This window comes from Cinclus cinclus, chromosome 1 (genome assembly GCF_963662255.1).
Source record: "Cinclus cinclus chromosome 1, bCinCin1.1, whole genome shotgun sequence".
NCBI lineage: Eukaryota > Metazoa > Chordata > Aves > Passeriformes > Cinclidae > Cinclus > Cinclus cinclus.
In genome coordinates, this window is record NC_085046.1 from 85,977,895 (window position 1) to 85,999,632 (window position 21,738).

The following is a 21,738-nucleotide window of genomic DNA, read 5'->3' on the forward strand; positions in this document are numbered from 1 at the left end:
AGACAAAAAGCAATTCTTTTCCTAGTGGTAAGGTAGTAAAGTTCATAGTAGTAAAATCTTTCTCTTTTACTTTTTTTGGAAATGATTTCTTTGGAACTCAGACATCATCCCGAGAATGGATTTAAAATCTCTTCAGCCCCTGTTTTTGAAAAGGGTTACCCACCCAACATTTTATATCCCGTATGCGATTATAGCTCTGGAAAATACCTCCATGCACTCATGCCCCATGCAGCTCATCTGTCTTTCATAACTCATTGTTAGGGAGCGTGTGCACCGTAGGGATCGCAATGATCCCGGCCCGATGAGCATCCTGCGTCCCCCAAATGAATGTGTCTCTCTTGTCAGACTTGGGAGCCTAAAAAAAAGAGCTGCAGATTTGAGGCTTACTTACCCATACCACATGAGGGAAGCCTAAATTTAACTCCTTTCCCCTGGCTTTTTCCCTTCTGAATAACTTCTTTGGAACTGTGTAATTCTGTGCTCCAAAGAACAAGGTAAAAAGTGGTGGTTTAAAAAAGGCTTAATGCAATACAAACTCAAGAGAAAGCAGTCTCTGGAGATCCCTGTTTGGTTTTAATGTGGTCTTGGTCACTGACTGTGGTCCTGAGAATGTGATTAGTGGCTCAGGAAGTAAAAGTTACTGTATTCAAGGAGAAGCTGCATCTCATATCCTTCAGGTAGCTCCCCAAGAAAAAGAGGAGTGTATTAATCAAAGACGAGAAAGTTCAGGAAGCCTTTGGGGATACTTCTAAGCTGTTAAGACGAGATCAGTTCTGACAGAACTGATACAAGAACATTGAAAACAAATATTATCTTTGCTTTCCTAAAATTTATTCTATTTACTGCAAAATTGTTGTTTCTTTTTAAGTTAGAAAAAAACAATCCTGTTATTACTTTCTCAGATCATACATATGTGGTATTCCCTAACTCCTGTAAACAGCACCTGCCTACAGTACCATACGCCCACAGAAGTTACATCACACCACGTTAGTTGTTCTGGTGTGATGAAAGGACTGTGGTATCACACAGGTGCTGGGCAGGCTGCAGGGACCAGTGGGCAAACCTCTTCCTGGGCAAGCAAGATTCTGAGCTCTGCCAGAAAAAGGTATGTTTTTAATGATGCAGCTGCATTCCCCTTTATGGGCTGTCCACAGCTGGAGGTGCTTTGATGAATCATATTTACTAACTTGCAATTCAAAAACAGCACGTAGGCCTGGCAGTGGAGTATTTTGTGTCTCAGTGGCTGTGGTGCAGACCCAAAGAAAGTGAAGGACAAAGTTCAGTAGTCTAAAAAGAAATCCTGAACACAGATTGAGACTCCAGCAGTAAGTCTTCTCCTGGACTTTCCCCAAATCCACGAGACATGAAAAACTGATACATCAGCTTGCAGGACTTCTCCCTACACTCCTGTGCTTGACAGCATTCTTCAACCCGTCTCTGATAGGGAAAAGGAAGAAGAACAACAGAAAACATGTCTACAGTGTTCACATATATGCAGAGGGTGGAAAAAAACCCTGATTATGAAGAGCAGAGTTCTCTCCTTTCAGCTACCCGGCACAACATACGTAGTTACCAAAGAGATGCCTTCTTATATAGGATGTTGAGAGAGAGAAAGAGAGACATGATGAGGTGTAAAACCAAAGACCACATTCAACATTACACTGTGCCATATAAGTGGATTTCGAGTCACCTTGCATAGTTTGTTCACATTTTGCCACTATAAGGATGGGAAGAAAGAGAAAGAAATTCCTGGGGTTTACTCTAGAACAGAATTTAAAGCATATGTACCCAATTCTTTGTGATTTTATTTTTATTTGTACTGGAGGTAAGATCCAAGGGTATGGATAGTCCCAAAACTTTGAAAAAAACATGAAGGTTGAAATTTTTCTGCATCTATGAAGAACTTGACAGACATATCAGGAGTAGCAAGGTAGAATAGCTTTCCCCTGGCAGCCAGAGGTCAGAAAACCATGCCAGTGCCTCCAGAGAGGCACCTACATCTCCTTTGCCACTATCCAAGGTAGATATATAACACAGAAGAATGCTGGCATGCAGGTGGGAACTACTCTTTCCTAGCCAGCCACACAAGTGAGAGAGGGTCCAGATTGGACAACAAGGACCCCTGGAGCCCCCCATGAGTCCTGTGTGGGCCAGCCCTGCTTCACAGCAGAGCTCTGGGCTAGCAGAGGCAGTTTAGGATGTTTTTCAGACTGGCTCCTGCCCCAAACTGTGCTTTTGAGGACTGTTTCAGACTAGCTCTGCTTTGCACGGCAGCATTGACATCTATGAATCCTGGCAGCTCGTGTTGATAGGATAAGGATGTGCTAGAAGAATTCAGCTTGTTTGGATGCCTGCAAATAAATTAGGTTTACATTCAGTGTCAGCTTTCTTGAGTAGGGGAAGTCATTAGTGAAAGGAGTGACTTTTCCTTTATAAAACAGATCAGAGGAATAATGACCTTGTTCTCTTCTTTCCCAAGAAAACTGCTGCAGATGGGAAGCGACAGGAGATCATTGTGCTGGACTCAAAGCGAAGCAACACCATTAATATTGGCTTGACTGTGTTGCCCCCTCCCCGTACCATCAAGACTGCTATTTTGAACTTTGATGAATATGCCTTAAACAAGGAAGGAATAGAGGTAAGAATGAACAGTGAATGCCTTCAAGTCTGCATTTTCAATACTTTTTTTTCCCATGTTGCATGTGGTACAGGCCAGACTGGTCGTAGAAGAAGGAGAAGGGGGTGTATTATGTCATGACTGAGTGTTGAAATTTGTGAAACCAGTGCAGTGGGCTCAGAAGCAGGAAGTATCATGAGGCTGGGAACGCTCAGTGATCATGGATTATCTGCTTTGTTTGGGTAGCAATGGTGTTAATTCCTGTCAAGTTTTTCAGAGTATTATCTGAAGCTTGTCTGAAATATTGCAAGCAGCAAAATTAGGCAGTGAGTTACTAGGGCTGATGCAACTGGTACAGGGTTTAATAAATTTCATGCCCAGTTAGCTGTTGGAGTCATTCTAGATTGTATATCTAATGGAAAACAAATACAGCAACTAGTTCTGCCCAGAATAGCATTTCTGTCTTACTGATGTTTGAAGAAAAGCAGTTGGTATAAAGATTCCAGATGATGTAATTTTTACCACTACAAGTTTGACTTTGCAGATATTCTTACCAAGATCCAAGATGAGCTCTGTTTATTATTTTTTTATCAAAACATTTTTCTTCTGTGAAGTGTAAAAGAAGCCTGTGGCTCCACTGTTTTTTTCATTATGGTCATATTAATTTCTTTTTTTTTTTCAGTAAGCCTGTATCATCAAGTGAGAGTAATCTTCACAACTACAAATCTCAACCAGTGGTTATCAGAGGTCATATATTAATTCACAGTCACCTTTTAGGTGGTTTGGCACTGCATTTTGTGATTTCCCCCTTTCCACCTTCACCTTGCTGACTAGAAAAAAAAATGAGAAAAGCTTCCTGGAATGAAAGTGGTGTTGCCAACAGCTGCATGCAAAAGAAATGCTTAAGGTGAAAGATCCTTTTAGCTAGAAGGCAAGGCATGATTTATCCCTACTAGAATATAGTTTCTTCCCCAATCTGTATTACTTTTTGCTAAATGCATATTTTACTCATATTATGAAGGTGACAGATCACTCTAGAACCAGTAATTTTTCATGACCCAGCCCATGTACCCACCACTGCAGTCTGTAGTACTAAGCTTTAAAATGTTGGAGAGAAGTACCCTCTAGCCAAGCCAAACTCACAGCCCGTTAGATCTCAGTGCTGTAGGCAGTGTTTCCATACAAAGTCCAACCCAACATAAAATAGCTGACAAAGTGGGACAAGTCTTCATTAACTTCTGTGTATCATCTCCTTGGAATTGTGTCCTGTGGCTTCAGGTGCTCTGCAGAGCCCATCCTTTCCACTGCCAACGTTTGTCTCTGGGCGTCCATCTGCCAACCACCTGTTGTGGTGTCCACAGCTGTGCTTTGTACCACCACACCCTCCTTTGGGTGGCCTTTCCATTAGCTGCCAAGAAACCCATAATTTCATTTAAAATATATATGAAGGTAGATTTCAATTTAAAGAATTCAAGAAACCAGGAAATTGTACACTGGTAACATACTTGCCCAGTGCTAAATAAAAGGTCTCTGAGATCTGTCCCTACAGCTTGAAGCTGAGGATGTGAGTAATCCTAATATGATCATTCAGGTATTTGAAGTCAAGAGAAAGGCTAAATGCAGCAGAGCCCAGGTACTTTGCACTTTGAGGAATGAAGTCTTGATTGGTTGGGAAGGATTATGCCCATGGAGAAAAGAGCTTTTTTCCCTCAATTATGTACATTTATTTACTTTTTATCATGTAAAACCCTACACTGAATGCGGATTTCCTTTTCAATCCCAAATTACATATTTTTCTTACAGAATATTACAGAGGCAGACCCTTATAGTGATAGAGAGGGTTGAATTAAGCTATGCAGAATTGGCCAGGTAGCACACAGGTTGGTACAAAAATGCATTAATCGTGAGTCCCACTGTTCTCAGCAGATCCCTGCCTCAATTTTCCATACTGCCCCTTTGGTCTGCAATGTAAGTGAGCTTTGTTTCCCATGTCTCTTCTCTTTATCTGTCTGTTCATTGGCTTTAGCCCTAAAGCTAGCATAGAGGGAAGAGAGGTTTTTGTTTCAGCCTAGATTTTTAGAAAGTTTTCTGGTTTATATAATACCGAAATATAAGGACATAATTGGCAACCATTTTGAATGAATCAGTAATAATGTAAGAATCAGCTTTATTTATTAAAAACCCTACAGCAATTTGCTATATAATTCAACTTACTGCTTATCTATGGGCTGATTGTGGTAGGACTTGTACGGAAAAAAATATGCAATTTTCCTAATTAAAAAATTGCACCACAGTGAATACTCAGAAACCTTTCTGCACAATAATTGTCTAGAAGAGATGTCACATCCAGTAAGCAGAAGAGAGATATAAAGAGAGCAGGAAAAGATATGCATGTGGTGACAACATAACTTTCACTGCTAAAATTTCAGAGAAGCTATAATTTAGGATCGTGTTCAGCTTTTGTCAGATCCAACATAGGACAGGATAACAACAGTGTGAAAAGTCACCTGAGCCATCCTTTGGCTGGGCAGTGAGCTCTGTGCCATGTCCTTTGCTGAGGACCATTGCCACTGTGATGTGAGTGAATGTTTGGCTTTAGTTCTGCACCTCAGTGGATTAAATGGTACCTTGAAACTGACCTGAGCAATTCCTTTAAGGACAGTGGACTAAAACAGTGCTGGCAACAAGGCAGGGATGCAATGGGCTGCAGGTCCTAGTTCATGGTAGGCCAATTCATCATCTGCTCAATCCACAGTTAGACCAGTAGGTCCAGTAGGGCCTCCACTGCTGCCCTACAACCTGCTGAATGCTGCTTTGCTTTTGACATTGAATTCTTGTTAGCAGTCCATGCTTTACTTTTTAACTTAAAATGTATAACTAAGTGGAGAAAATACTCCAGTTATTTTAAAGCTCTCTATTCCTAAGTATGTTGCATATTTTTAGATTTAAAAAAGTGGTTTGGTACCCCTGAGCTGTGAAAAAAGGCAGAAAGTGAGGCCATGACACTCGAAGGACAGATGTAGTCCACTTAGTATGCAAAGCAGGCACTGTTTAAGTCATATTCTCAGAGGAATGCACATTGTGTGTTTGCAAGCATGAGCCAATCCAGCTAAAAAAAGAAAAATTGCCACCTTACATTCGCCAAAGTGTTTGTATTTTCCTTTCTTTGAAAGCTTGGCATTCATTGTGTTCAAACAACTTAGAGCTCACAGCTTGCTGCAGAATAAAGAACTGCCTCCTTAGCATGGATGAGGTCTTGCTGTTAGTTAAGCAAAAGAGGCGAGCTTAAAATCCTGGTGCCTCATTTTTATGTGTCAGAGGCAACTGCAAGAATGAAGTCCAACAAACCACTCCTTGGTGCTTGTCTGTAGTGAAGGAAATGAGTGGCTCCCTCTATAAAGGGTTGCTCAGTAAGGAAATGTGGACCAAAATCAAGTAATACCAGAGACTGGTTAATTTAGCAGATTAAAATCAGGGTAATGCAGTGAAGAAATTAGCATAGTTTGTTTTCTGCTTTACAGTATGGCTTTATGTTTGCATTAGTAGGTATAGCTTTTATTAAATCTTCGAAATGAAAAAAATCTCTCCAGCTGTGCTGTTCCCTCCATACCCAGTTGTGCTACACCCTGCATACCCATAATAAATAATTTGAAGTATTGCTGTCTGGAGTGACTAGATAGCCCTGAGATGTAAAAAGGGGTAAGAAGTCAGAGTTTGATGTTAAAAAGCCAGATGGTGACATGTATAAACAAAAATCAAAATTTGATTTTTGGAAACAAGTAAGTTGTTATTTTTTTTCTGATCTTTGACATGATACATCAACATTTGCAGTTTCCAGTTTGTTTACCTAATGCTTTATAAGAGTGTGATGAGATGTTTCAAATTATGCTAGCTTGTGTGACCTGAAAGAGCACCTTTTTTCACAAGTCTAGATGGAAGAGAGAATGGCCTCAGTTGTGCCTTGCTGGCCAGACACCTACAGTCAGCATATCACAGCCCTAATCTGTTTTAGACTTTATTTAAAGAAAAAATGCCACACTTTCAATCCTTGCAGCAAATGAAATCATCGTCTGCAGTTTCTGTGACCAGCAGTTGTTCACGTATTTCTTTAGAGAGCTGAGGAGGAGAAGTGGTCTGAGGCAATGGTGTCAGTTCCTGATTTACAGGGATGGTCATCAGCATTTTAGATGTAGTTCTTTATCAGAATTGGATCATTTTTGGAAGAGTTATAATAAAGTTAGTGCAGGCAGCTTCCCTTACAGTGGAGTTCTGACCTTCCTTCATATGCTGTTACATTTTCTTAGAGTTCCTACAGGTAATGCAAACCATCAATGGGTCTTGTTAACAGCTGCCTGGGAAGCTGAAATGTGAGGAGAGCCTTTCAGGAGTTGGATTGTCTTCTGAGGCCTGTCAAATATCTGGTGAAATACTCACTAACATGTATTTGGTCATGCAGCTTACCTGTTTGTGGTCCTCAAGCCACAGAAATCTTTGAACAAAGCAACAACAAGCAGATACTTGAGTTACTAATTTTTTTCAGGCTGTTGTTCACCTGGTAAGATCAGGTGAAACCAAACACAGAAGATGAGATGCCCCTACAACCTCATTAATACTGGGAAGCCCAGTATCTCACTAGAGAACTTAAGCACCAATTTCCTCAGAGGTGCTGGGTTATCACCATCACTGCTTAGGTGCTTCCTTTCATCCCACATTGAGGCCCATGACCCTCAACCATATGTTGCTTTTGTAAGTCTTCCCTCTTAGGAACTTTTGGAGATTATACCTCAGGATGGCAGACTCCAGGAAATAAGAAGTCTGATATCTTAGCTAAAACGTTCAAGCAGGGGGCTGAGTCTGGCAGCAGAATAATTGTGGTCCATTATCTCATGCAAAAATTGCTTATTTTCCTCCATTATTTGTGCACTGGTTTTCCTCAAAGCACAGGACTGGCCCAAATATTTGTGTGCGAATGCATGAAAGTGAAATACCTGTGTCACATGTACTAGAGAATATGAGCATAGGTTTTGTTAATAACCAGTTTTTCTTTAATTGACCTGAAGGTTACTGACACCACCTCAGTTACAAGAAAAGACCAAGGGAGCTGGGGCTATCCAGCCTGGAGAAGAGCAAACTGATATTATCAATGTGTTTTAAGTATCTGAAGGGAGAATGTCAAGAGGATGCATCCAGGCTTTTCTCAGTGGTTCCCAGCAATAGGACAAAAGGCAGTGGGCAGAAATTGATGCACAGGAAGTTCCATCTGAATATGAGGAAGAACTTCTTTACTATGCAGGTGACTGAGAACCTGAACAGGTTGCCCAGAGAGTCTGTGGAGTCTCCCTCACTGAAGATATTCACAAACCATCTGGTTGCAATCCTGTGCCATGTCCTCTGGGGTGGCCCTGCTTGAGCAGGAAGGTTGGATCATTAGTCCCACTATGGTACCTTCCAACGTAACCTGCTCTGGAATTCTGTATACTGGGAAGAGCAATGTGAACTAATGATTGGACTCTAAGCTATTTGTGATTTAATGGTCACATCAGATTCCAGTAACATTCTGCCCTGCTGTGATTTTTTGCTACTTTTACTGTTAGTTTGTTGTTTTTTTTTAATAATAGAAATAAAAACTAAAATAATAATAAAATGGCAGATGGTGTACTGATCAGTTTCCAGCATGGAACAAATGGCTCAAATTAGTCACAGAGTGGAAATCAAGAAGACAAGCGTTTTGCTACTTTCTCAGGGGCACACCAACGATGATGACCAGCAGGATCAGAATCATTTGCCCAAGCAGATCAGGAGTGCTGGTGTAGGTCATTGTTATGGGGGCACTTGCACCCTGGATGGTGTGAGACCTGCCAGCAGCTCTGGCCCCACCAAGGCGTGGCTTTCAGCAGCAGGGCTGATCCTCAGCAGCTGGCAACACAAGCACAGGCTCTTTTGCTTGGCATCTTCTGTTTCACGTGGTACGGAACACAGCACAGCAGCCTTGCAGAACTTGGACATGAATGATTTTTGTCAGCTCCATCTATCTTGTGGTGTTTATATAAAGCTCAAGGAGGAGGAGAGTCCCTCTGGAAATAAAGCTTACTGTTTCTTTGCTCTCTTTAAAATGCCCCAGAGCAGTGCAAAATCTGGAGTGAAGGCATTGGCCCACCACAAAATACTTGTGGGATCCCTGGGTGGCTGCCAAAAGTCCTAGCTATTTGTAGGAGGCAATTGAGAGTACTGCTGCAGTGTTAGCCTTCAAAAATGCGTCAGAAGCATTTTTACATCCATCACATGGCTACTGCTAAATTCACCATGTATGGATGTTCAGTATTACCCTATTTGCAAGCTGCCCTCTCTCAGCTGAGGGCGTGTTGACTTCCTCTTGTGGAAGAGAGGTGTAGGCACTAAGATGCCTGACTTCTTCAAGGGAACACTGCAGAACACCTTTCTTTATAAGTTTCAGGCTCAGTCTGGTTTTTTTTTACAAACTTTTTTAGATGAATATTGGTTCAGCACTGAGACCATGAAGCAGCTACTTATAAATCTAGTTTAATGTTAGGTATGATCCAAGGTACAGGTTTCAGCATGTCTGGATGGATGGATGGATGGATGGATGGATGGATGGATGGATGGATGGATGGATGGATGGATGGCAGGCACATCTCAAAATCAATATACAAATGCTGTCAGTTGTAACACATGTACATCAGAATATTTTCCAAGCAGTCCTTTTCAGGCTAAGGGTAAGCACCAGAGTATTTTGAGGGATCTTCCTCCTTTTTTTTTTCTTTTCTTTTTACTTATATTAAGGTAGAATCTTGAGTGTACAAGCAAGGAGGCTTTCTGTTTTGTTGTCATTGTTTATAACAAAGAACAAAAGAGAGAGGCAGCATTAACAGAAAAAAATGCTTCTTTGTTAATGTTTATGGGAGTTAGCAGAATAAAATGGACAGCAATGCAAATGCAGTGGCTGAAATGAAGTAAGTCCCAGCTCAACAAATTGAACATTATTTGCCTGCTTAACTCTTTCTCTTTGCCTGATTGACCAGGAAAAATCCCTTGCTCTCTATCCACACTTAGCTCCAGTGGTGTACACACAGCCAGGGGAACTGTCGGTACTGGAAGGGGGCAGTTGTGCTGCTTTGATGAATTGGCTATGTCCAGTGTTGGAACAGGGCTGTAGTTTGGATTGGCGGGTCTGATAGCTCTTTGGCTGTATTTTTATTATTCTCTCCTCCCCTTCAAAACAGCCTCTATTGTTGTAGACGGCTACAGTGAAAACATGTCATTCCTGAGATGAATAAACATAAGTTGTGTTAAAAATCTGCTTTGCTTTAAGGAGGCATTGAACAGTAGGGTAGAGACCTCAACTTATCTGATGCTTTTGTGTTGTTTTGCTTTTCTCTTTTATTTTGAAGTGCATTTATTGTGTTAAAAACTGTTTAAGGAACAATACCTTAGAGAGCAATACTTACAGAAGGAAAGCTGACACATTTAAACAAGTCTGTAAAATCCAGGAATTAAAGGCAGAATTAAGTATTTTGAGCCACACTGACAGCAGAAACTGAAAATATTGAGATCCTTTTTCAGATAAAAATTTAAAAATGGCCATATGTTATGCAATGCATGATTCAGCTTTGAATTCAAAATGTGTTCCTTGGGAAGTTGTCAGTTAGGGTGAAATCTTTAGGAGTGACCTAGTATGCTGCAATAGTTTCCATGTCCCATAAGAAAAACAAAACAGACTGAACAAAAAGTAAGAAATTATGTGAACAGCAAGGGACAGAAGTCTTTAAGTTATTCTTGTATATTTACACATGCGCTAGAAGATTTGTAGATATTGGGGCTAAAAGGGGCCTTAAAATCTAGTCTGTATTGCTGTAAATCACAAGCCACACAACTCTTTTCCTTACTTCCATACATAATTTACAAAAATTTTAAATTCTGGCTTAAACAGATGGAAGTTGATGAGATCAGTCTTAACCAATTTCCTTTCATCTCCTTCAGTGTCCCTTCTTCCTTTTGTCCCATGATTAGCCATATCTACTGAGTACAGATGTCAAAAAAATAAAATGGCGTTTTAATCCAGCTACATTTTTGAACAAACTGCGGGTATGTGAAATACTTCGTTTTGCTTCCTTGTGCAGTGGATTAGTTCTTGGTTACTACTGTGCTGTCCTAATTTAACAGCCAAGGACTTCTACTGTGGCTGCTGTGGAGTCACCCAGCAAACAGCCCTCACACTCCTCCTCTCAGCCCCACCACTGATGCTTGTCTTTTGGCTCCCTGTACAGAAAATCCTGACCATGATCCCAACCGAGGAAGAAAAGCAGAAGATCCAGGAGGCGCAGCTGGCAAATCCCGATGTCCCCCTGGGCAGCGCTGAGCAGTTCCTTCTCACCCTCTCCTCCATCAGTGAGCTCTCTGCCAGGCTCCAGCTCTGGGCTTTCAAGATGGACTATGAGATAGTGGAAAAGGTGAGGGAAAACACAGGGATGGGTGGAGACTCTTCCGAGGCTTTGCTTAATCTTTCCCTGACCTTGGTATTATACGGACGTTTTGAGGAAATGGTAAATGGGTCACTTTTGTTTCGGTGGCCAACCAGGAAACAGCTAAAATGATCCTTCATAATCTCTTCCTTCTATAAAGGAAGATTAAGAGATTATGTCTTCCTTCCTTTAATTAGTCACTAATGATATTGAAACAAAGAAGAGGGCTAAATCTCTGCCACATCTTCTTCAGATGTTTTTCAGGAAATTCTTACTTCAGAGCAATGAGAATTTTTCTTTGGTAAAAGATTGAGTGAGGACTACTGTATTTTTATATCATGAGAATATTGATCCTGCATCCATTTGAACAAAGGAAAACACCATCCATTGGGTTTTTTTTGTTTATAGCTCTCAAAATTCTAAACAAAAGATAAAACAGTTCAGCTCAGTCACACACAGCTGTCACCACCTTCTCCATGGATGGCAATCATATAGTTGGGGTGTCTGTCAAGAATGATAAATCACAGGCAAAAATTTTTTAAAAGAGGGTAAAATTTTGGTGCATAGATGAGACAGGATGAAACTGTGTAGGGGATTTCAAGTACTTGCTGCCTTTCACAAGGTCTGTCAGGAATCTCTGTACAGGAGCTTCCTTCTGGCTGCACTTCTGGTGCATACCACTGGCACTGCCATTAAAGCAGCTCTCTCCTCTACATGTTAGTTTTGTATATGTGCATGTGCACATAGGTGTGTATTGAAAAATCAGTGTAACTGTATGATATGGATTCTAAAAATGGGACATGCTTCTAAAAATGCCTTATGTTTATCTAGGAATGGTTATTTAATGCTGTGCAATAGTGGATTGATTTGCTGGTGATACCATCAAGATTACTCAATCTGTACTTAATTTTCTTAGATGTTAGGACATGCAGTCACACAAATACTCAGGATTTTTAATTGGAATGTTTTAGTATTAGCCATTTACATTTCTGACTTTTATAGCAAAATACTTGTATCTGGCATTAATATTTTTTTCCAGTTTGTTTTGTTGTTTGTTTTTTTTCACTCTCTTACAGCTATTTATTCAGCTTTGAAGTTACCACAAAGCTAAATTGTACCTTCCATAAAAGCTGAGGTAGCTGTAGCAGTTAATCTCAGGATATACCTAGAATTTCTAGTGTGCTCTCAATCAAAAAGCAGTATTTGAAGCCCTGCTAAAAGCTAAAAAAATTCTGAGAGTTTTCCTTTTGCCACAAAGTTAGTTAATTTATTACCAGCTAAAATACATGTAGAATGGATGCTAGTACAAAACGTCTCAAATACTTACATTACTCAAAGAAGCAACAGCTATAGTGAAGACAAAACCAACATTTATATCCCTGTTTGAAGGTAGATAGGACTAAGCATTGAACTTGCCATAAAATGGTAGAGGAAGTAACGTGATAACTGTGATAAAGTATGAGGAGCACATGATAAGCCTAGCAGACCAAGCATAGATAGGACAGACAGCTAGGGTATGGACAAAGAAACACGGTCAGACATCAGGGGTGCAAGGGAGAATGAGCACCTGGGTGTCTCCAGTAACAAAAGGTGAAGGTTTAAGTTCCAGGTATCCAGTAAATGTACATGTTGTTTAGACCAAAATAAGATAGTGTGATATTCCGTTTTTTAAAATTAAGTAATTTGCATTAGTGATTATGAAAATAAAAAAAAAACCTTGAGCTGCTAACATTCTTCTGTTCTTGAAACTATGTTTTTAAGGAAGATCTATCTGCAAAAGGGCAAACCCTTCATAAAAGTTAGGTCCCAAAATCACTTAGCTCCACAGATTCTGCCATTTTTCTTTAGTCTGGCATGTTCTTGATCTTTTCTTTTAAATCTTATTTTGTAATAAGGAAAATTCTTACAGTTCAGAATGCACTGATATTATTTACCAAGTCACACATATATTTTATGTAAGATGTGAATGCTATTATTCCATGAGGCTGGAAGTTTTAGATGGACCCTGTTATCTACAGTGTGAAATACCTGAGTTATTGGTAATACCAGAGTTCCCATACATGAGACTCTTCTGCCTAAGAAGGTCTTAGCTTCATCCCTGATAGCTTGAAAGAAAATAACATGAATTGTTCAAGAAATGGGTTAACTGATACATTGTTTGTTTTCATGAAAAGCTTTTCAGGCATAAAAAAATCTTAGCTTGAATATAATTAACTAAAGCAATGCAGGGTGCATTTGTAGGGAGCATCCTCAGATTGCGAGGGGCTGAACTGGATGAATAAATACTCACTCTTTGCACTTTATAGAAATTTTAAAAAGAAAAAACACTTTCCAAATTATTTGCTTGACAATGTGTATGCTGCTTTGAAAGGTTAACTTAATGTTTACCAAAGGTGGTTAGCAGAAGAATAATTTCTCTCATCTTTCTTTTGGTATACTAAGTTTAAATGCACAGACAAAAGAGGTTAAAAAATTGCTCTGTTTTACTACTCATTCCTCATATGGAACTACTTATGATGCAGATATTGTCAAATTTTATTATCTCAAAAGGAAATTAAAGGTCCTTTATAAAGGAATCGAAACTGATTTTTTTATTAAGATCACTAAAGACAAATATATTCTTTTTGCTAACAGTTTAAAAGATCACAAAATTAATATAAGCAGGTGTAGAAATGAGAAAAGTACAATGAGTTGAGGTCATTTGTACATGTGCATTAAACATTTATCAGGCATTTTTGAATGCCTTTCAGACAGAAGTTCTAGACCAATCCTCAAATTTCATTCAAATTTCACCTGTTTTTAGTTGAAAAATTAAAATGTGGTATCCAAGGAATATGAAGTAACTTTGCCTTGTCTAGCTGCCCTTTTTAGGTAGAATGTGAGATTTATAGGAAGCAAGAGTGGGTATAAATTTGAAATAATCAGAAATTTGTCTGATTGTTCAGTATCCTACACACTCTTTTTTATTGTTTTTAAATCCTACAATAAAATAAGAAATAAAGAGTAATTATAAATGTGTATGATATGCAAGAAACTCTGAGCTCAGATAACTTGTCTAAATAGCTGAATTAAGGGCTCAGTATGGCCTGGTTTGGAAGCCTCTTATGTCACCTTTTTATTCACCTGGAGAATGTCTTTTAGGGATGTCTTTTTTTTTTTTTTTTTTTTTGATAGGTTCAAAAGTGATCTAAATGAAATAGTTCAGAAGTCCATATTTACCACAGATTCAGAGCAGTTTGAGTCATCCCATAACACAACAAAGCAAACTAAATCAACTCAAAGAATACAGTGCAGCAGTTTCATTTTAATTCCCTTTAATAAAGTCTTGGATTGTATAGTACCTCTCTTCTGAGATACAAACTACTTCACTCACTACCTCATCTCTAAATTTGTCTTGAATTTGCCATAATCTTTTCAAGAGTCAAACTGTTCTGCAGGGACTAGAAATGTGTTTCATTCATCTTTTATGGTAAAATATCATTACAGTTGTTGAAGTAACCATTTTATGTCTCCAAGAAAGTGAAATTCTCAGTTATTTTGCCTCTTAGTCTAAAATAGCAGCTTAATTTTGGCTTCTTGGCTCATAAAGAGTATAACTATTTGGGAAACGGGGAAAAAACATCTCCCTGCCCATGGCACAGGGATTGGAACTAGGTGATCTTTTCCAATACAAACTATTCTATGATTCCATGAAAAGAATGCTGCTCATGGATGCTCAGAACGTCGTTTGAAGATAGAAACACTGTGAACAGTGCATACAAAATAAATAACCCTGGGCCTCACACAGAGACATAGAAATAAGTTCTGTCAACTCAATTACCCTCACTCTCTTCCTTTGAACTCTCTGCTATAGTTTACTTCCTGAGGTAATGGAACAGAATTTATGATTTCAAGCCTTACCAGTATGCATATCTATACTCAGATAACATGTATGGATGGATGATGCATTAAATTAAAATATTAAAATGAGACTATTTGTAAATCTTGATGTTTACAAGAGATTTTTTTTTCCGGTTTTAAATCCTCACATGCACAAAACCATATCTAAAACACAGAAGTGAACATCATTTGAAGAAATCTGTAGGGTCAAGCTACAAATGTTAAGTCAGCAAGGTCTCTAACTTTTCCATTTGTTGTTCAAAGATTAGAAAAAATACATTTAAGAAGCCTTGCTTATCATTTGGGGCTTGGGTGTGTTCATGTATTTAAATGAAATGCAGCATCATTCTCCTGTTTAGAAACACAGGATAGTCCCCAGGACAAGTAAGGCAATTGCATACATAAAGGAACAACAGTAGGAAAATATTTTATGCATTTTTTTTGCTGTCCTTGCATGTGATTTATTAGCTGGAACATGGAACAAAGCCAGCACACATGGCCAGTTTACACTCTGCAAGACGCCAGTTCAGGAACTTTTTGCAGTAATTAATCTAAACCATAGAATTTAAAACTAACCTTCACTTTCTTGTTTCTTTTCTTATGGTAGGAAGTTGCAGAACCACTTCTAGACCTGAAGGAGGGAATGGACCAACTGGAGCACAATAAAACTTTGGGATTTATCCTGTCTACTCTATTAGCCATTGGGAACTTTCTGAATGGAACCAACGTAAGCCTGATGTGCCAGCATTTCCCCTGCAGCTTTTTCCTTCAAAAAAACAGAAGTCTAAACCATTGTGAAAATTACAATCTACTATTTATTTTGTACCAGAAAAGTAATTTAGGGAATAGAACGTGCTTTTACTGTGTATTAGGGTTTTCTGTGGTGTGTGTTGCCTCTTTTCAGCATAATCTGAAGGAAATGTGGAGCTAAGCACTATTCTAATATAACTCCTATAGTGCAGTGTTGATGTTTTACGTTCAGAGTGTGAGAACTGTGTCGTGGGTCATTTCACTGCAGACAGACTGATTTTAGGCCTAGTCTTCAGCAAGTTAAAAATTAATAAAAGCAGTAAGTTTCCTCTCCTGTAGGATTCTTCTTCTTTCCCCTCTTCCCCTTATTGGTCATCATTTTTGTCTACTAATCTGTGTGGGAAGGAGTAAACATTTTTATTTTTAATTTCTTCCTTTTTTTTTTTTCCCTTTATAGGCCAAAGCTTTTGAGTTGAGCTACCTCGAGAAGGTTCCAGAAGTCAAGGACACAGTGCACAAACAGTCCCTCCTGCACCATGTCTGCACTATGGTGGTAGAAAAGTTCCCAGACAGCACTGATCTTTATTCAGAGATCGGGGCCATCACTAGGTCAGCCAAGGTATGTCCAGTAGGTAAATATGTCCATGTGTACATTTTTATAACACCTCTTTGAAGTGAAGTATTTAAGATTTTATTCTATTCTTTGATTTTTTGAATCCTCCCTTGGTTGCAGCACTATTTATTAATGTGTGTTCATTGTGTCATTAGTACTGCATTTCAAAGATGGCATACTCTGTCTTTTGAACTTTATTTCTGTCTGTCACAAGATTGCCTCATCAGTGCACTCTTAGGCAGCCATTGGTCATGACAGCCATTTTAATGTTGTGTACATTATTAGTGTAATATAACTATTAGGAACTGTTTTCAGGTTAAAACTTTATTTGGCCAGTATCTTCTGGTCTAAAATATATTTATTCTGTGGTATGGGGGAATCTCTTTTTTAAGGCAGATGCCTGATTGTATTTTCAATCCTACGGAAGGAATGGTTTTTTGCAGGTTTTTTTAGGTTGTTTTTTTGTTTTGTTTTTCTTTTTGCCAACAAAATTGTTTACAGAATTAAAGAGTCCTTGAAATACTTAGTTTAACTCACAGAATCACAGAATGGCTGGGATTGGGTTTTGAACACCTCCAAAGGAGGAAACTCCACAGCCCCTCTGGGCAGCCTGTTCCAGTACTCTGTCACCATCAAAGCAAAGTTTTCTATGTTTTAGTACTCCTTTTCTGTCCTCCTCCTGAAAATAATGTTCATGTTTAGGTGTTAGGGAACATAAATAGAAATAAAGGAAACTTCTGGCAGCACCTCTTGTCAGAGAATGGTAGTTCCCTGGTTAATGCATAGGTCTGGTCAATGCTGTATGGAGATTATTTATTACTGCTGTGAGCAGGCATGATAGCAACACTGTAAACTCACTCTTAAATCTCTCAGAGTGCTGGATTTTAGGAATAACCCTAAAAAATAGTACATTGCTTGATTAATGGAGTAAACATAGGAGATAGCAAATATAAAGATTCTCTTTAGGGGTCATGGCTAATGGAAATGGTAATAATTATAGCAGATAATTATAGTGTCCATCTAGTCCAATATCTTGATTAAGACAATGGCCAATATCAGCTGCTTGACAGAAGAGCACAAGAAGTTTCTAAGGGGATGAAAGATTTCTCCTAGAAAAATGTTGTTTCATGAGTCATAATTCTCATTATGTGCATCAAATACAAGAATGATTTCTTTTCCAAAGGTCACCTTATCTGGATGTTGAGAGGGGAGCTGGAGGGTGTGGGGGTAAACAACTCTGTTTGCCCCCATAACCCAGAATGTTTATATAATACTTTTTTTTTAACTGCAAAAATTAAATCTTCTTTTGGCTTCTTGTGCAGTTCTTGCAACAGTGAGTTCATAATCTGTTTTTTTTCTGCTGTTCAATTTGTCAGTTTCAGGATTTACTATCTGAATATACTGAACAGTCAAAATATTTTTTTCTTTCTAATTAACAGAATAACTTAGGTTGGAAAAGATCTCTGGAGGTCATTTGATCCATCACCCTTTTCAGTGCAAGACCAAATTAAACTAGGCTGCTGAAATCCTTGTTAAGTCTTAAATTATCCTTTTATATCTTTTTTTATGAGACCATTTCCACTTTTCCTCCATCTTACTTTTTTAGAATGTGTTAAGCAATATTAAGTGCATGATTCCAGCTTCTCCCTATCAGTGTCATATCTTACTGTGTTTATCCCTTCTGCTACCTTTTGTTAGTTGTTGTGAGGTTTTCTCTTTTGACTGCTGATACCCTTTGGACATGTGTTGTCCCAGGGCAGTTCCCAAGGACACCAAGACAGTCTCCTGAGCTGACAGAGCATTCAGAACTCTCAAAGGAGTTGGTTCATTGTAGTCTACAGCAGTGACCATCATTTGCTGAAGAAGCTTTACTGCTTATCTCTCAAACCACTAATAATCTTCAGTCAGGACTAATCTGAATAATTTCCTGCCATCTGTAGATTTTACCCTCTTGATGTGCTTCCCTGTTTCCAGATAATTTTGAAGTACAAAGTACAAAACATGAGATGCCTGCTGATAGCCCTGTCAAGAAATCAGAATCAATGTGTATTCTTTCTTTTCTTTTGCCCTCTTTACCTCACAATTCATAGGTGGCTTCCCATGACGCTCTTGAAAAGATTTTGAAATTTAATTTTCTTTACTTGCTCTTATCTATTTTGTATTTTATAAACATTTAGAATATAGTGGTTATTTTTATGTATTAAGTTTCCTGTCACTCACCCTTTCAGCCAAGTTAACAGATACAGTAATAAAATCTGGACTTCTGCATCAACTTTGCTGCTTTTCTAGGGATAAGTGAAATTTTTCCATCCTCTGAATCTCTAAGTACAGTTTTACCAAGTACAGTTGCATACATGTTCATACTCATTTCAGCTAGTGGATCAATTTCTTTCTTTTTAATTTATGTCAGAATTATTGTATTCTACTTGTTTACTGCTTTGTAAGATACCATCTCTCTCCAACATGTGTTTCTGGTAGTAAGATTTCAAACCTTGCTATTAGTTCACATCTAATAAAGATATAATACAGAAAAAGGAAAGGAGGACCAGAATCAGTTTTTCCCCAACATCCTCTGTGGTGAAGTTGGCTCAAAAGAAGTCATCTTGCTTCCGTTCTTTAATTTTTGTCTTCCTCAGTTTCTTTTATTCCCAGTGATCCAGGACTCCTACTTTTTTATTTTTTTAATACCATAAAGGAATTTGTGGCTTTTGTTTTATATCTTTAGATATTTTTCTCTTTAGATTCCATCTCTTTTCTCCTAGTTTCCTCTTGTACAGCCCATGTTTAGGGTCTCGTTTATTGCCTTCAGTGAGTTTGGTTTCTCATGTTCAGAAGACTTTAACTTTCTCTTATGTTTTTGTTTTTGTGTTTATTTTTAATTTGAGTTATTCTTACTTTCTTAGCATTTAGGTTTGGTTAGCATTTATCTTAGCATTGGTTTCTCATCTCCTGATTCTTCTCTTTGCTAAGAAGTTATTTCCCTTTTTTCTTAGATTGGGATCAAGTTAATCACTAAGAAGAAAAATTACCATAAAAGAGAAGAGCCTTTGTTTTCCTAAATTCTCACCACCATGTATGGTGTTCTCCTAAGTGGATCTTCTGTTTTTCAGTCATAGAAGGTGGAAGAAAGCTTAACCTACTGCTGTCACTTAAAAAAAAAAATTAGGTCTGAGAGCATGCAAAATTGAGCACAGTCTTTCAGTCTGTGGTTTGCTGATCCAGTGGCCCTGCCCAAAGAGGACAAAAATCTAAAAAGGCCAGACAAAATCACATTAAGAGAAATTATAGCCTTAACCTTCCCCGTGTCGCCCAAGGTCTCCCTCCTTGGGATGTTCCTGCATGTGTTAAACCACTGATGGATTACTGCAACAAGCTCTATTCCCACTTGATCATAGCTGCCACAAATCAAAGAGTTAGGATGTGGAAGCCATCCAAGCTGCCCTCTTCCAGGGAATGTTCACAGACAGGCGAAATCTTGGTTTAGGAAAGCTGACAGGAAAGGAGAACTAATATTTCACCATGGATTAGGCTGTATTTTGAGCTCCGTTTTGCCTACAAACATCTTTCAGAAACCACAAAGGCTAAACAATTTCCATCCTGTAGATAAACAGAGATGCCCCTTCCCCTGAAATGCGCATCATACAAGAATTTCCTGAGCATTAGTTCATGAAAAAAACCCAAAAACATAAAGAAAACACACTGCCCCACCAAAAATGAGCTAGAAAGACCAGAAACAAAATGGTATCGTTGTTGCAAAACTTGTGGCTTTTTACTGAGGGGCTGAAGGCATAAATGGCACCAAAAAAAAAAAAAAAGACACAAGTGAAAAGATTAGAGAAAAATAGAACTCTAAATAAATAAATAAAAGCATTTATAAAGTCATGCACAGCACTGATTATTTAGTATCACATGATTAAAATCACTTGCCCTTTTTTATTTTCTTGATATTGTAAGTTGTTTTTTTTTTCCACTGTAGTTGTACCAGAACTGATGTACCTAATACTGAAGCAGACCCTCAGATTTCTGCAGTTAGATTTGAGTGTTGTTCCTAGAAATTTCCTTAAGAAGCAGTTTCCTCCGCCCCAGTATCTTCTCTGTTAGTGAATAAAAAATAAGTTTTTTTGATAAAAATTATTAAAAATGTTCATCATCTTTCTCTAACTTATAAATACTTCCCTTGTGCGTCTGAAAGCTGGCCAGCTCTATAAAGTAAATGATAATTGCCACTTTCTTCCCCTGATTTTAATTTACTTCCAAGATGTCAAACTTCTGTCTGGTTTTAAACCCCTGCATCAAGACACTTGGGCACAGGGCACTTGGAGCTACTAGGCAGTGGAGAAGCAGGCAGCTTTTAAAATAAGAAATAGGAAATGTTAGCAACATGGGAGGGGGCAAGGATTGCTGATAGGGAAGAACTTAGGATGAGCCTAAGGCATACACAGGGGAGAAGGAAGCCTGCAGCTGCCTGCCCTCCGAGGTCCTTAGCAGGAAGGCATGAGGAGAAAGGAGCTGGCTGGAACACAAGTGACATTTGACATGCTATAGCTTCTGCCTAATACATTGGAAAGCAGAGAAAATATTAAAGAAAAAAAAAGGATAGGGAAAACCATGCTGCTTCCTGTGCTCTTTCAGTGGGGTTTCTCTTGTCTCACTTGACAGAAAGTATTTGTGTGCAGTTTTCATTCAAGTATGTTTTCCCTACATTATTTCAAACAAAAATAAATGCCAAAAGTCAAATTATTTTGCATGGAAAAAATGTCCAGGAATGCAAGGTTTCTTGCAGTCATTCCTTGTTATGCCAGCAGCTGCCCTAGATCCTGGCATGTGCTAGCAGGAGCAGAGGTGAAAATAGAGCAGGAAAAGGCAGATCCTGTTGGCTGCAGGGCATACTGGGGCACGGGGAACAAGCTTCCATGGCAAATGAGACTTTGGGGTTGTGTCTCAAAGAGAGCAGATGAAGTTTAGCACATGTGCCTGATGGTACTGTGGTGTTCCAATAACTTTCCAGGTGAAATGACTGCAGGAATTGTTGCAGGTGACATAACACCATCTGAAGGGATCTACGTCACCACTATGTGGTATGGCTGTCCTTTGTTCCAGATTGTGGGAACTGCCATACAACATCTGCAAAACAATCCCATGTAGGATTAGGTCCCATTAGGATACCGTTTAATGAAGTACAATGCAGTAGAGATGTGTACCTAATTGGGCAGACTCATCTGGTCATACCTCAGTAAGCACCTCTGCTACCTCTGTCCTTTAATTTTTCATTAGTGGGTTGATTCAGTTGTTCTCATTTCCAAAATTATTTTCACAGGATGCCACCTCTTACTCTAGAATTAGAAATGTCTGGACAGAAACTTGTTTATATATTGCTTGCTTTAGAGAGCTGGCATCTA

At 38.8% G+C, this 21,738-nt stretch overlaps 1 protein-coding gene across 2 annotated transcripts in view; it reads left to right on the top strand.

The window, feature by feature from the left end:
• The window catches only part of FHOD3 (formin homology 2 domain containing 3), a 366,909-nt gene that overhangs the window by 312,908 nt on the left and 32,263 nt on the right, over positions 1-21,738 (top strand). For both annotated transcript variants that reach the window (XM_062512765.1, XM_062512850.1), the window contains 4 exons: positions 2,480-2,638; positions 10,903-11,085; positions 15,584-15,703; positions 16,184-16,345. In XM_062512765.1, coding sequence (XP_062368749.1) covers positions 2,480-2,638; positions 10,903-11,085; positions 15,584-15,703; positions 16,184-16,345 — 624 coding nt within the window. The remainder of the gene's footprint in view (positions 1-2,479; positions 2,639-10,902; positions 11,086-15,583; positions 15,704-16,183; positions 16,346-21,738) is intronic.